Source organism: Corapipo altera, unplaced genomic scaffold, assembly GCF_003945725.1.
Source record: "Corapipo altera isolate COAL_440 unplaced genomic scaffold, ASM394572v1 301, whole genome shotgun sequence".
NCBI lineage: Eukaryota > Metazoa > Chordata > Aves > Passeriformes > Pipridae > Corapipo > Corapipo altera.
Genome location: NW_020884926.1, coordinates 4,370,340 through 4,385,774, shown reverse-complemented (window position 1 = coordinate 4,385,774; position 15,435 = coordinate 4,370,340). Strand labels below are relative to the sequence as shown.

The following is a 15,435-nucleotide window of genomic DNA, read 5'->3' as shown; positions in this document are numbered from 1 at the left end:
CCGCGGGGCCGGCGCTGGCGGGCAACGGGTGGGTGCTGCTGGATGTGACCGCGGGGCGGCTCTGGGTGAGGCCGGCGGGGGCCCCGGCGGGCCCCGCGCTCGCCACCGAGTACCCTGCGCTGGTGCGGCTGCGGGCGCTGGGCGGGCGCGGCGAGGCGCGGGCGGCGCTGGCGGCGCTGCGGGACGGGGCGGTGCGGACGGTGCGGTGCGTTCACACCGGGCCCGGCGCGGGGCCCGGGGACTGCGTGACGGTGCGGGAGGACGTGGTGGCCCACCGGGGCCGCCCGCACCTCTACCTGCAGCGCCTCCGCATCGCCAACCCCACGGACAGAGTGGTCGCCTTTGAGGCCTCCTCGCCCCCGGCGCCCGGCGGGCGGTTCTCCAGCAGCCCGGAGAAGGCGGGGGAGCGGCAGTTCGTGCTCTCCTCGGGCCGCCTGGCGCTGCCCGGCGGCAACAAGGCGGTGCTGGTGGTGGTGGCGGCCCAGAAGCTCGTCAGCCGCCTGCAGGTCGCGCCCAAGTCGCACTTCGACGAGACGGTGCTGTCCGTGGTGCACACCTCGGAGCCCACCGAGCCCGCCCGGCTGGAGGAGACCTTCGGCAGGCTGAGGGAGGCGGCCAGGAAAGAGATGCTGGAGGTGATGCAGATGGGGGTGGAAGATCTTTTCCAGGAGCACCAGCAGACCTGGTCTGACCTGTTCATTTCAGGTAAGGAAGGTGATGCTCAGCTTCCACAGAGAGTGGCTGAAAGCTCAATGACCTGGTTGCTGTAAGGGCTCCACTCTTCCTCAGGGGTTGTGGGATAATGAAACAGTTTGGAATCCAGCATGCTTTACCATGTGGAGGACACCTGACTGCACAAAGGAAGTGATGGAAGAACATTTCTGATCATAACTCTGGGTGTGCTGCCTTCCATGGCTTCAGGAACTTCACTGATTTGTCAGTTGGAAACAGAGTTGACCTTTAGTGACAGTAAAAAGACAGATTTCTGCATGGAAGTTAAGGGCTGTCCTTAACAGGACAAGGATGGTTTTTCCTAAGATTTCAAAGATAGTTTTGTAAGATTTTAATGGCCTTGTTGCCCAAGTAATGCAGAACTTGCTATTTTATAGCCAGTAGAAAGAGATGTTCCTTTGACAGATCATTCCTGCAGTCATGGTGACATCTGTGTGTAAGAGTGGCTTTGTCTGTATGAGAGCTTTGCTTTCAAACTCCCAAGTAGCAGAGAGAGCGATTTGTCTTCTTAGACAAATACAAGGAGACATTTCATTGCAGTGTTTTATGGACAAAGGTTTATTAGATATCATAAAGAACACCACCTGGGCAATGTGCACATTTGATCTTCTTTTCCTCCTGGTTAATGCCTCGTTTTCCTTTTGTTGCAGGGATTGAAATGAGGAAGATCACGGATGCTCACACCCCATCCAGTGAGACTGTCAACATGACCCTGTACTACGTGCTGTCCACCATGCCAGCCCCCCTGCTGGACCCCCTGATCAGTGCTGAGGACAGGGAGAGGATGGAGGGCAGCCTGAACTATGCTGACCACTGCTTCAGCGGCCACGCCACCATGCACGCCCAGAACCTGTGGCCAGCCAGGCTCACCAGTGTCCCCCAGATCCTGCAGCTCTCAGACCTGTGGAAGTTGACCCTCCAGAAACGGGGCTGCAAGGGCCTGGTGGCAGCTGGAGTGCACGGGCTCATGCAGGGGATGGTGCTGAGCTTTGGGGGGCTGCAGTTCACGGAGAACCACCTCCAGTTCCAGGCTGACCCTGATGTGCTTCACAACAGCTACTCCTTACGTGGGATCCATTACAACAAGGACTTGATCAACCTGGCTGTGCTGCTGGATGCCGAAGGGAAGCCCTTCCTGCACGTGTCAGTGAAGCTGCAGGAGAAGCCAGTGAGGCTGTATGCCTGTGAGGCAGGCTGCATGAACGAGCCCGTGGAGCTCACCTCGGAGGCACGGGGTCACACCTTCCCTGTCATGGTCACCCAGCCCATCACACCCCTGCTTTATATATCCACAGACCTGGTCCACCTGCAGGACCTGAGACACACACTCCACCTAAAAGCTATCCTGGCTCATGAGGAGCACATGGCCAAGCAATACCCGGGCTTGCCCTTCCTGTTCTGGTTCAGTGTGGCCTCCTTAATCACTTTGTTTCACTTGTTTCTGTTCAAACTCATCTACAACGAATATTGTGGGCCTGGAGCCAAGCCACTCTTCAGGAGTAAGGTATAAGGCTGCTGCTTTTGGCTGCTGTCCACTGAGTGTTGTCAGCCTGGTGTTCTGTCTGCTGTGCCTGGGCAGGGTCTGTCTTGGACTGTGAGGATTTTCAGTCTCTCTTGCAACAAGCAACCTGTGACCTCTTCTTGCAAGGGGAGGGAATAGGGCAGGGATTGGAGCAGCAGGGATTATAAATATTAGCAGAGATGAACTCATCATCTGTCCTTAGACATTCGTAAGGCTGCAGGTGGAGGCAGACACAGCTTTCTGTCTTTTTTCCACACATCATTGCTTGTTTCTAAGCCAGGAATGTCAGGAGATGATGTTTCTTGTTCTGCAATACCAGAAAGCTTGTGAGAGCTGCTGTGCTTGTCTGAACTGCTGTGTGGAGATGTCACACCTGGTCTGAATGGGTGACATGTCACACTGCAACACCCAAATGCAGGCTGGTGTTCTGACTTCTGGGACTCCTGGTCCATTTTCATGGATTTACAGACACTGTGCAGTCCTCCATCAAACCACATTTACCACCATTGTTTGGGGGAGGTGCTGAGTTGGTGTTTTTTCCATTCAGACAAAATTAAGGAAAGTACTGAGTGCTTTTTACTGTGAGTTGGAGGCTCTGGCTTCAAGCTCTACTGCATCTCATTTGGGTGTAAAGATTTTGAAATTCTTGGTTAGAGTTGCCTTAGAAAACTTAGTTGCTAGTAAAAACTAGAGAATAGGAGGTGAGTTCTGCTCTTAGTACTGGGACTTTCTGGCTGTGTGTTGATACAGAGTAGAAATGCAAGACCAGACTGGATTTGCTGTGTGAGCTCCCTTGTGCTGTTCAGAGGCTTCCCCTTCTAAGGGCTGAACAGTTAAATGTAGCTTGTGTTAAAAAAAAAAAAAAGGAACTAAAAAGGAGATAGTTAAGTAGAGCTGTCAGAGGAGAAGTTCTAGCTCTAGTTGGCCTTATTATTCCAAATGGTAAAAACAAATTCAATTTTTGATAGCTAAGGCTGGACAGAAGGTACTGGACTAAACTCAGCAGTTGGTATCTAAGGGGTGTTTAAGGAGAGCTGGAAATTTCCCTGTCAGCTCTCTGGCTTTGTCGTGGTGAGCACTGGGGATGAAACCTGATCCCAAACAGGTCTGAATACCTGATATCCAATGAAGGAATGAGTGGGAGGTGCTTGTGGCTGGACAGACTAACCTAGGAAGAGGTAGGCTAGATGTGTGTGTCAGACAACTGCAGGTACAAGCCTCTGATCATGATCCAAACCTTAGTGCAAAAGGAGGAAGGGTTTGGGAGGTGGTGCCAGTTGTTGTGTACACAGTTGGCACGTGTCCTGGAACGTGTCCTTGGAATTATGTAATTATGTCATTCTCTCACTGTTGTCTCTCTGATTGCCTTTGTCATCTCCAAGACTTGCCTTCTGCCTGTTCCCAAGTGACCTGTTGACCGTTGCTGCAGGTGACTGTCCCTGACTCTGCTCGCTGAGCTGCCCAGAAGCGTCACAGCCACAGCCCAGGGCTGAGCCACCCCCCGGCCTGGACACTGCAGAGCCCTGAGCGACAGCAAACTCTGCTGCCTCGTCTTGGGTGGAGCTGCTGAACAGGAAGGTGATGCAGAACTTGATTCCAGAACCAGGGCAGAAGTGGGAGCCAGCTGAAGCTCAGAATGGGAACATCCCCGTGTCCAAGTGAACTTAGTCCTGCTTTCAGCCTCTCTGTTTGCACAAGACATCTGACAATTTTGCAGCTGAGAACAAGGACCTTTTGAAAGCAACAATCTTTTTGTGCCTTGCTATGACAGGAGTCTGAGACTTGGAAGGTGTGGTGATTGAAGAGTTTATGCCAGAAGTTCATGTAACAGATGTTTCCTTTTCCTTGTAAGCTGTTCAGTTCCCTAAGATTAATCCATTTGGTGAACATACTTGAAGATATACTAAGTTCTTTGATATTTTGATTTGATTTTTTTTTTTTTTAATTCTACAGGAGAATAAAGAATGATGATTCCCTTCAGAGAGTTAACTAGAAAACCTTAGTGTAACTTCCTTTCTGGTATACATTTTTTAATTTATTGCTTGGGGGGTGGGGGAGGATGTTGATAATTTTGCCTCCACTTCAGTAACAGTCAATTGATCTGTAGATATCTAAGTACTGGTAACAGGTTTTTCAGCCTTTATGACTGTAGAGTGCAAAATCAATTTGCTGAAATTGTTTTCTGGATTTACACTTGGAAATGCTGATCTTCAGGTTTCCTACTCTAAGCCTACTGAGACTTTATGCATTGATTTGTTTTGGCTATGGGGAGGGGAAGACATCCCACTTTCTAGTGATTTAAAGGTTGTTTGGTTTTAAAATACCAAAGCTGTTGTTTCTAAATAAATATCTTTCAGTCTAATCTGATTGGTGAAGCGTGGTTGAGTTTTGTGTTGGTTTTGTCTCTGTTCTTTCATGACCTTGCTCCCCACCCAGTTAAAACAAGCAGAGCCTTATGTCACATCTATGGCCAGTATTGACTGCAAAAGTGCTTGCATTATGAGAGAATACAGTGTGGAAAGTAATGCAGAAATGGATCTAAGCTGGAAACAGGAATTTGGAAGGCATAGCTAGAGACAGAACCACACAGGGTCATGCTCATCTCCATTGCCCTGCTCTGTATAACTTTGTTCTCCCCTGAGGAACACATGCCAAGCTTCAGTTTTAAGAACACAGAAACAGTCCCAGGGAACAATCAAGCAGCAGATTAATGGCCATCCAGCAAATAATGACATTGGCACAGTTGGTGCTCCCAGGGGAAAGCTGGGGCAGGATTTAATTTTGAATTTTTAGGGGAGTTACTCTCTAGTTTCAGATGACAAACCTCCCTCAGAAAAACAGATTTCAGTGTGTGCAGCTCATCTGCAGACACTTCCACTTCCTAACTGGTACAGCAGAGTTACTGCCCTGCAAGGGAATAAAGACAGGGAGGCAACAGAGTCCACGATAAATTGTACACATGTACATTGTGTATGGAAGGAGATATTTGCTGTTGTGCTTTAACAGAACATACCAGAAGCTCCTGCTCTTTCTTCCTGCAGTTCCAGGAGCTGCTCAGCCTGTGTGGAACATCTGGCACGAAGATGATAAGAGTTTCCAGGGTGCTGTTTCCAAACCACTGTGGTATCAGCTGGGGGCTGAGCCTTTTGATGTTCCCTGGCAGAACTGCCAACAGTGTGATGGCCATGGAGTCCAAGAAAGACTATTTAGACTAGGCCTGGAAAAGATGGATAAGCAATCATTACATAAAGCATGATGGAACAAAAAACCAAAACAGCTATGAGAATGTTTTACATTAAATACGTTATGAGCACTCGCCCCCTAATAACAAAAGAACTGTTTCAGAAGTCCCTCACAAAGGAGAAAGGGAAAAAGAGCAGGGTTTTTCCATTTACAGCATGCAAGAGAGCAGAAATGCTTAAAGAACTAAACAAAATTCCATGTTTACCAGCACACAATAAACCAGGAAAGTTTAAATAGTGATTGACCATCCAAAATTTATACTTTTAGTTGTAATTCAGAGAAGACGATGGTGGCATGGAAGTTAAACGGCATCATAAAATGTTGTTTAGCTTGTAAATTCAAGACACTAAGAAGAGAGCCAACTAATTAATGGGGGAAAAAAAATTAGAATCTCAATTCTGCACTAAGTTAATCCTGGTTTCTGCTTTTGTCAGATAATAAATACAAGATGCCAGAACAGGGTTTGGTTGATCCAATTTGCAATTCAGAATGTGGCTTTTTCAAGTGCTATTGTCTGGGTAGGAAAATACATTCTTGAGAGGCAGACAAAACAGCAAAGCATTCTATACTTCTGCCTTCCACATGTGTGCTCCAGGCGTCCTCCATCCAAAGCAGTACCTACTGCTCCATGGAAGCTGTGGGAATCAGGGATTCTGCTGCTTGTTAATCCTGACATGAAACAACACATTTAGTTCAGCATTTTTGAGCGCCTGGTTTGGTCTGTGTTTACAACACAGCTCTGGTTATAAAGCTGTGATATTTGTTCCCGTTCTAATAAGTTTGCTCCCCAGGCGTGACCTGGCTTATGGGCTTGAGATGTTTGGGTTTTAAATAACCAGCAACAGTTTTTCAAGGGTTGGGGGATGAAAATGTGACAGAGGATGGGAAATTCCTGTAGCAGAGGATAGAAAGGAAGAAAGAGCCAAAGGTAAGTGTTGATATCAAGTCATTGATCTCAGATGTCAGTAATGAATCACAGAATAAGCTGAATTGGAAGGGACCCACAGTGGTTATGGAGTCCAGCTCTTAGCCCTGCATGAGACCATCCCCAAGAGTCACACCCTGTGCTTGAGAGTAGAATTAGGACACTTCCTTCTGTGGCAGCAGCTCTGGAGGGGTATAAATGCCTGCTCTTGCTGCTTTGTCCTCAGTGGAAATGCTTTACTCCTTTCCATGACCAAGCTCACACTGTTCTGTCCCAGGTCTCACTGCTTTGGGGTGTAAACAATCCCATTTGCAATGCTGCAGGAGCCCTGTTCTCCCCCAGGGCTGTGCCACTGATCTCACAGAGGCAAACAGGAAAGGGATGAAGTCTGAGTCACCACCCTGACCAGGGTTTCTCCACCATCCTGGACAGCTGGTTCTTTGTATGGCTTGAAACACGTTCCACTTCAGAGTGATCACAGTCTGGTTTATTGAAGAAGTCTGGTGTGCTGAACACAAGAAACTCGATCTAAAAAAGAAGATGAGAGACAGTTTTTCAGCCAGTACAAAGTGGCAGATGCCATTCACTCACAAAAAAGCCCCCGAACCAGAACAAAATAAAATTTCAAGCAATCGTGGAATTATACAATAATTAAGGCTGAAGGAGCCCTCTAGAGATCAACTAATCCAACTGTGCTGACATGTCTGAATCTATCAGTGTCTGAATACATCAAACACTTACTGCTGACATATCACCAAGTGTTAAAAAAAATCATTCAACATTTTCCTTCTGAGGACACCTTTGTGATGAACTTTCGAGGCAATGGAAATGCAAACAACTGCTACAGTTAATAAGCAACTAAAAGTTGTTGATATATCCTGGCTCCAAGGTCCACCTAAACAGGGATTTTCCAGCAACTTGTGTATATAAAAAATTATCCCACAATTACACGAGTTTTCCATTGGTACTGGAATAGCTCTGTGTTGTAAGTCATGTGTCCCAGAGATAAAGGACACCATATAAAATGGTTTGTGGAGGGGAGCCTGCAGCATCCAGCAACCAGCACCATGTTTGGAGTGCTTTTCGCTGTGTTGACTCTGGCACCTGCAGGTATGTGTCCAATTCCTGCATTAGTTTTAAAGGAAAAAGTTAATTAAAATCTAGAAACAGCTTTCCTCTTTTAGAGAAAGTAGAGCAACAAAGCAGAAAGAGAGACAGCGTAGGCAGTTCATTGGAGTAACCAGGGGCTGTGCTATTCCAGATCTTACATTTTTTACTACTTTTAAAACACAAATCCCATTTTGTGTGTCTTCCAGCCCTTGGCTGCGGGGTTCCTGCCTACCCACCTATCGTGTCAAGAGTTGTTGGAGGGGAAAATGCAAGACCCTACAGCTGGCCCTGGCAGGTTGGTGGTTCTGTGCTTTCCCTGGGGCTGTTAGGGCTGTGCCACCCTCACACAGCACAGCTGAATAAAACCACCTCTTTCATTTCCTTTGATGCACCTTGCCTGTCGTGAGTTAGGTTTTGACTATTCCATTCTGATCAACCCCAAAGCTTCCAGTCTCTTTAAGAAAGCTCTGAATGTGCCACCTCTTGCTGGCTATGCAGGTTTTCAAGTCAAGTCAAGTAGATCTATTTAAGTGAGATGACTCTAAAACCTCAAGCTTTTGGATGATGGGGAAGGATGGAAAGCTTTTCTGTGGCCAGGAGCTGGAAACTTGTTGCTCCAAAGCCTTCCACCATCTTCCAGCAGCGAGTTGTGTTCTGGGTGCAGGAACAATGAAAACAAAGCACAACAATGAAAGATCAGTAACAAAAATCTGAGCCTCACTCTGTTCCTTGATCCCAGGCCTCCCTGCAATACTATTCCAATGGCGAGTGGCGTCACACCTGTGGGGGAACCCTCATTGCAACCAACTGGGTGATGACAGCTGCCCACTGCATCAGGTAAGAAATGGAGCAAAATCTGGACCCATGTGAGCAGACAGAGCTGAAGCAAACCCACATCAATGCCAGTTCTCCCTTTCTCAGCTAATAGCTCTGAGTTTCAGATCATATATTTTGATTTTAACTAATAAGTCAGAAGAATGACACCTTTTCATTTTCTTAAAATGGAAGTGAAAGGCAAACCCCCCTCATAATAATACTACGATTCAGTTACCTGTATTATATACTCTTCATTTTCTGTAAATAATTACAAATGTCCTTTTGTTTTCAAGTTGCTATTAAAATTTAGCCTGTGTTGCCTGTTTCTGTAATATACTTGTCAGTGAGATTCACAGATTAACTAATCAGTCTACTCCCTGAAGAAATAATCACAGATGTTTTGAATATATGAGTCATTTTCAGTAAACTCTTCGTGTTATGGGGCAGTATAACAAAAAATGATCAGGCACAGTTCTGTCCTTTCACCATCAAAACTGTTTCCACGAAGACAACCCCATTTTGCTTTGGTAGCATATGGTTATTGGAAAACTATATTGTAGAAAATGTCCTAGTATAAAATATGAAGGATTGGCTGAATGGTATTATTATAAATTCTACGTATTATATCTGTGACATAGTTGTTTATTAGTGAAGTTGTTTATGGCTGTCAAAAAAGTCCAAACTGTTCATTGTATTGAAGAATATGAGCTGAATCCTGCAAAGACTAGAGGCACCTTCACTTTGTTAATGAAGCCTTGAGCAGGAGCTGACAGGATGGCTCAGAGATGAAATTATTATTGAGCCTAGAACAGTGATTAACAAATCACTGGCTCAGCTCCAGACACATCATGGGAGATTACAGTCAAGGATATTCTTTTTTGAGTCTCTCAGGTGGTAAAGCTGCAGCAGCCTGAGCAGCAGCTACATCACTGAGTGTTGATCCTTTCCTTGCCCAGTTCTACTCTGACATATCGAGTGTTTCTTGGGAAGTACAACCTGGCAGCTGAGGAAGAAGGGTCAGTTGCAGTTTCTCCAGAGAAGATCATTGTCAATGAGAACTGGGATCCACAGAATGTTGCCAATGGGTAAGCTGGTGGCAGGTACTTTGACAGTTTTTAGATGCAGGGCAAAAATCAAACTGCCTGAACCTGAATCCCACCCACCCGGAGCTGTGGCAGCACAAACACTCTGAGCCTCCTGTTACACCTTGCAGTGCTGCTGCTAAATGTTTGCTCATAGATGAGAGTTGTGCCTCCAGTTTATACTTTTCCCCACTCAAGAGAATACGAAGCAATTAACAATATTATTTGTTTATTGATTAACTGAGTTTTCAGGTGCCATTTTGCATGTCCATGCTTGGGTGGGAAGCTGTTCTGTGCAGTGATATCATTTGTACAGTGAAAGAGAATCAAGTGTTTTATACAACACTCTTTGGAGCCCTCCTACAAACACCACAGACACAGTATTATTGATCAGTGGCATTAATATCTGTAATATCTAATAATTAATATTCTTGCTGAAGGACCCCCATGACCTGCTGCAGGATAAGACATTAGCAAAGAAATCCCCTCAGTTCCAGGTCTATGGGGTGAGTCCTAACATATGCTTGTTTTTGGTGAAAAAAAATCTACAAGAGACAATTTTTCCCATCAGGAAAGTGGACAGTTCTGCAGGAAATATCCCTCCAATCCATGGATTTCCCCACTGCTTTAGAGGTGCAGGAATCTTTACTGCCCATTCATTGGCCTCTTTGCTCCCTTTCTTCTCTTTGGAACAGGCCAAGTGCTGTGTAATTACTAAATATTCCTACTGTTATGACTGGGCCCATTTGCAAACCTTTTTATCCCTTCCCTTTCTCTCCCCCACTCTCCCACGTGTGTGTGACCACAGGTATGACATTGCTCTGATCAAGCTCTCCGAGCCCGTCCCCTTGGGTGCCCAGATCCAGCTGGGCTGCCTGCCCCCTGCCCAGAGCATCCTGGCCTCCAACACTGCCTGCTACGTGACAGGCTGGGGGAGACTGCAGAGTGAGTACCCAGACTTTCCCAAAACTCTGGAACAAAAAAAAAGCAACTTTCATAAGTACCTTCTCCTGTGAGATTGGCAAAGACTGTCCATGGTGCTCAAGATCCCCCCGAACTCAGTGTAGTGAGGTGGTTTATCACATTAGGCCCCACTTCACTCACACAATATGATTCTCCCCTGCCTTTCAAGTTTATTTTGCTTGTGACAGGGCTGGTGATGCACCACAGGGGCCTTTACTGAGCTTTTAGGGGCTATTTTAACACAAATGTTAAGTGTCCAGACGGGTGCTTTTGCTAATCCCAACACACCTGCTGAGTGACTGAAAAGACACGTGAGGGAATAGATGTGAAGTGAGGAAAATCTCAGGGACTTCAGCAGAATTGTCAGGAGAAAACCTCAGAGACTTCAGCTCAGCTCAGGAGGCAATTCCTAGAGGGATAAGTAAATTGCAAACTCCTGAACAAAGAGCAGTCCTTTGTTTCTCTAACAATGAGATATTTTTTAATGGAATGCAAATTTTGAGTAAATTAAGGACTTTTTTTTTTTTTCCTATATGAAAGAATGGAGCTAAGAAATGGATTGTACAGTTTTTCCTTTAATACAGCCCCTGTGGAGTGTCTTGCCTGGAGGGATGGTACCCAGATCCTGGGGGAAGCTTAACAGTGCAGTTTTGCTCTTCCTTCAGTGCCAGGTGATACCTTCTTGACCCCTCTGTTTCTGTTCCCTCCCAGCAAATGGACCTCTTCCTGACGACCTGCAGCAAGGCCTTCTGCTGGTGGTGGATTATGAAACCTGTTCCCGGCCTTCCTGGTGGGGAACAATAGTGAAAACCAACATGGTCTGTGCTGGTGGGGATGGAATCATCTCCAGCTGTAACGTGAGTCCGGAGAACACCCCCTCAGGGTGTTCAGACACAAACAGGCCTGGTGGGAAGGAAAGCTTAAAAAAAAACCCCACAGAGGAGCTGTTCACACTACAGCTGCCACTGACTGTGTTCCCCTTCCTCCCAGGGGGACTCTGGTGGCCCGCTGAACTGCCAAGGGGCTGATGGCAGGTGGGAGGTGCATGGCATCGTCAGCTTTGGCTCTTCCCTGGGTTGCAACTACTACCACAAGCCCTCTGTCTTCACCAGGGTCTCTGCCTTCGTCAGCTGGATCAATAAGGTGAGGTTCTGGGTGCTCCTGGAGAACAGGGACACTTGGATTTGCTGAGGTTCTCTCTGACTGGGATTTCTGCCCCCTGCTCAGGGAGCACTGTTGGTTCAGCCCTAGCCGGTCAAAAATATTCTCTTCCTAAATAGTTCTCCAAATTACTGTCACTTTTAAATGAGTCTTGGCAGTAGGAATGCATTTTCCCTGTATCCTAGAGCTCTATTCGTAGACATAAAGATTTTACTGCAGATTTCAGAAATGATTACACAAATTTGCATTCATCAATACACTGATTGTTGCAATTGCATCCTAGAAGGCAGCACGTGCTGTTTAAGTCTGGGATATCAAATGTTTTTAAACATAGTGTAAAATTTGAGGACAACAATCTTATTTCAGTTATTTAAATCTTGGATGCAATACACCCAGTTCACAAATTCCTGTGTCTCGTGATCTGATTTTTCACTTGTTTTACATTTTTTATAGGTGATAGAAAACAACTAATCCAAAGAGAACAGGATGAGAGACACCAAGAAGGAAAACAGTTTGAATAAAGTCGTAACCACGACACCTTTGATCACAAAGAACCGGGAAATGACGCTTTTAACAACACGAGTATTAAACCCAATGGGAATGCAATAAACAGTACTTTTTACAAGATGAAAACGAAATATATGTCCCTGTCACTCCTTCCCGAGTACTGGCAATCCAAATGCATTTGGGGATAATGCTGGAGATTTTCCACAGCCTGTCCCTGCAGAGAGTGGGCAGTGGGAAGAGTCAGAGCATCAGCAAACACCTCCGGGGGGGTCAGAGGGAGGGGGAAAGGGAGGCACTGCCTGGAGGCAGCAGGAAGCTGTGGGACCCCCGAGGCTCCAAGAGGGACCCTCCAGAGTGACAATGCCCAGAGGGAAAGGAGCACAGGGGCCAGCGGGTCCGTGCAGGTGAGTGTGGGAGCACTGCAAAAGGCTTTTGGAGATGTTTGAACACCCCGGGATCTCGGGATCTAGGAAGGAGAAGGGTAGGATCCAGCTGTGAGCACAGACCTGCCTCCTCCATGGCCCTGTCCCTCATTTTTAAGTCTTTCAGGTGCCAGTGAAGAGCTGAGAACAGTCAGCCCCCACCCAGGGGATCTTTTGCAAAGCACGAGCAGAATCATCACTTATAACCTGGTACTAAATTAAAGCCCCTGTTTATATCTCTTTCATTGTAATGAAAGGTAGACAGTATAGAATCAAGGTGGAATTGTGCTTTTCTTCTCCCCTGGCACATATTTAAGAGTAAAACAAATAATGAGACTAAATAAGAGTAAAACAAATGATTAAAAATGGAGACCAAGTGACCCAAAGGTAAGGAGTAAACAGAGTAAGGAAAAGGTTGGAAGATAATTGTGAGAACAGAAATGCTCAGAGATGCATTTTTCAGGCTTGCAGTTCCATTCAGACAGATATTTTGCTGTCATTACCTTTGGACTGAAAATACATAAATATTCTATTAAATTAATAAGAGAAAACATGGCTGTATGTCATCTTTGGGGACTGCACTGTTATTACTTTTTTCCTAATTTACAACCATTGACCATCATTCTGCTGTGGGGAGCCCAGCAGGAACTTACTTTGCCTAAAACCAGCCTCTGCTGAGAAATAATAGGCTTTATTGAGTTTTATTTACCTTATCAAAAATGTGATTTCATCTGTCTGAAAGAACAGGAGATCCGAGGAGGGTTTTTTCCATCACCTTTACTACAAAGAGGTTTGTTCTTTATCAGTGGAAATAAGATTTGCCCAGTTTTTCAGGTGTCACCAGCTCCAGCATAACATCCTGAGTTGTTTTCACGAGTATCATCAGTGTAAGATTGTAAATGATGGGCTAATAGTTCTCAAAATTAAAATCATTAGAGGTTGCTTTGCTGTATGGGGCATGGATGTCAATCAGGTGCAGCTGAAAGAGAGACAGAGAGGTAATCAGGAAGCTCAAACAGTAAAAATTAGATGTGCTGATGCTTCAGTAAAAACTGAAATCAAGATGAAATTTGATTAATTTCCCTTCTGAAATATTTAGACAATATCACGAGAATGACTGAGCTCATTTGAACATGTCAACAGAATTTTTTCATCATCTGGAAAGGCCTATGAAAAACAAATTCTCAAATTTTGATTAAAAAATTCAACAGTTCCAGTTTCACCAGCATAAGTAGCCCATCTTTGCATGGTCTTCCTTAAGAAGTACCAAAAAGAATAAGACCTACAGCAAATTAATTTATTGTTCTTGATACTCACAGAAAAAACATATAATTTCATTCCTGTGATTTTGCAGCTCAGAGTGTGTCAAGGAAACAGTCTCTTTGCTACACCTTTTCTTTGAAAATTAATGCCAGGTGGAACAAAATATAAAAAAATATGTTTTTCAAAAAGGATTCAGCCAAAGCACACTCCTTGCACTTTGTTTCAGAATGCATGGGGATTGTTAAATAACACTGCTAGATCCAGTTATGGTTTCAGGAGCTGCAAGAAACACTCCAGGGATCAGACAACACCACTGTTGGTTTTTAAATATTTTTTTTTAATTCTTTTTTTTTAGGTGTTTTCCCTCCTCCAGTGCTGGTGGTAGAAAAACAGTTCAAAGGATTTTGACAGTGTGCACAGTCTCCCTCTGCAGCCTCCTTGGAGCCATTTCTTTTGATTTGAGCAGCAGCCTGGAAAGGTGGAGGAGCACAGGGAGAGCCCTTCAGGAATTCACCTCCTGTGAAAACCTTTGGGCTGCTCAGCTCATCTCTCTCCTGCAGGAAGAAAGGCACAGCTGGCTGTTCCCAGCAGCAGACACGAGGAATAGATCATTCCACGTTCAGCTCTTGGGGAATTTAAACTCCCTCTGCACAGCAAGTGGAGCAGAACTGCACTGTGAGAATTGCCAGTGCAAGGAGGAGAAAATCTCCATCTGTAGATTTTACAGCACTGGCTTGAGACACAAGTTAAATGTCTCAGGGGACGCTGAAGCCAGGCAGGTTTTGTCCAGTGCAATCTCTGAACTGCTGGAGCGTTTCAGGAGTCCCCATGAAGACCTCACAGCCATGAGGCACAACCCTGACTGGGCAGACATAGCAGCTTTTAAACTCATCCTCCAAACAAGAGAAGCCGTGCTCAGAGCTCAGTCAGTGCCGGAATACCCGAGCCTTCAAACAACACTGCCTCAGCTTTTTGCCATTCTGAACTATGCCATTTTCTCCTCAGAGGCAGCTCACAGGTGCTGGGTGGATAATGCCAATCTCTCACTTCATTTCACCCATTATGAAGGAATCTCTTTCTTCTCCCCGTTCCTGGGCTCGGGTGACTTCGTGTCCCTGGAAGCTTTGGGAAGGGGATTGCACTTTATACAGAGCTGTCTGCTGCAGGAGGGACAGGAAAAGCTCAGCAAGAAATCTAAGGAAATCCTGTCCACACTGAGCCTTAAAATCAGCCTGTTAGTGGTAGCCTGCCTCATTTACCCCATCGTCCTCATGTCCTTCAAGCAAATGACAGACTGGATCCACAGCTACGCCAGGAACCTCAAGGAAAAGACAGAGGACTTGAAAAGGGAGAGGCAGCTGGCTGAGGACCTCTTGCACCAGATGTTGCCAAAGTCTGTGGCCAAGCAGCTCAGAAAATGCCAAAAAGTTGAGGCAGAAAACTATGATCAGGTTAGTAGATGGAAAGGATGCTGACACCAAGGGCAGAAAAGTACTCACCTGAAATAGCACCTACCTTGGCACTGGTTTGAGGAACCTGCTTTTGTACCCATGGTTGTGGATGTGGATGGAAATCCAAATATTCCCAGTGGAAAGAGCTGTGCAATGTGCTGTGAAGCACTTGGGCTGAGGGAGAAGAAAGAAGTGCTGAAACCTCCCCAAGTGTAGCTTTGGATGTTAAAGATCCTGT

General features: G+C 45.9%; 2 protein-coding genes across 2 annotated transcripts; both read left to right on the top strand.

Moving 5' to 3' along the window:
* Positions 1-5: 5 nt before the first annotated feature.
* KIAA2013 (KIAA2013 ortholog) lies at positions 6-4,621 on the top strand (the record flags this gene model as incomplete). The annotated part of the gene is made up of 3 exons (XM_027657935.1): positions 6-705; positions 1,383-2,236; positions 3,684-4,621. Coding segments are annotated over 3 exons (1,581 nt in total), but the record flags the coding sequence as incomplete, so codon positions are not given.
* Positions 4,622-7,405: 2,784 nt separating this feature from the next.
* Positions 7,406-12,133, top strand: LOC113954246 (chymotrypsin-like elastase family member 2A). Its single transcript, XM_027658315.1, has 8 exons — positions 7,406-7,532; positions 7,739-7,827; positions 8,272-8,369; positions 9,305-9,433; positions 10,239-10,375; positions 11,105-11,250; positions 11,384-11,536; positions 12,008-12,133. Exons 1-8 carry the CDS (start codon positions 7,415-7,417, stop codon positions 12,023-12,025), a joined length of 888 nt encoding a protein of 295 aa, XP_027514116.1. The 5' UTR covers positions 7,406-7,414; the 3' UTR covers positions 12,026-12,133.
* The last annotated feature ends 3,302 nt before the right edge of the window (positions 12,134-15,435 follow it).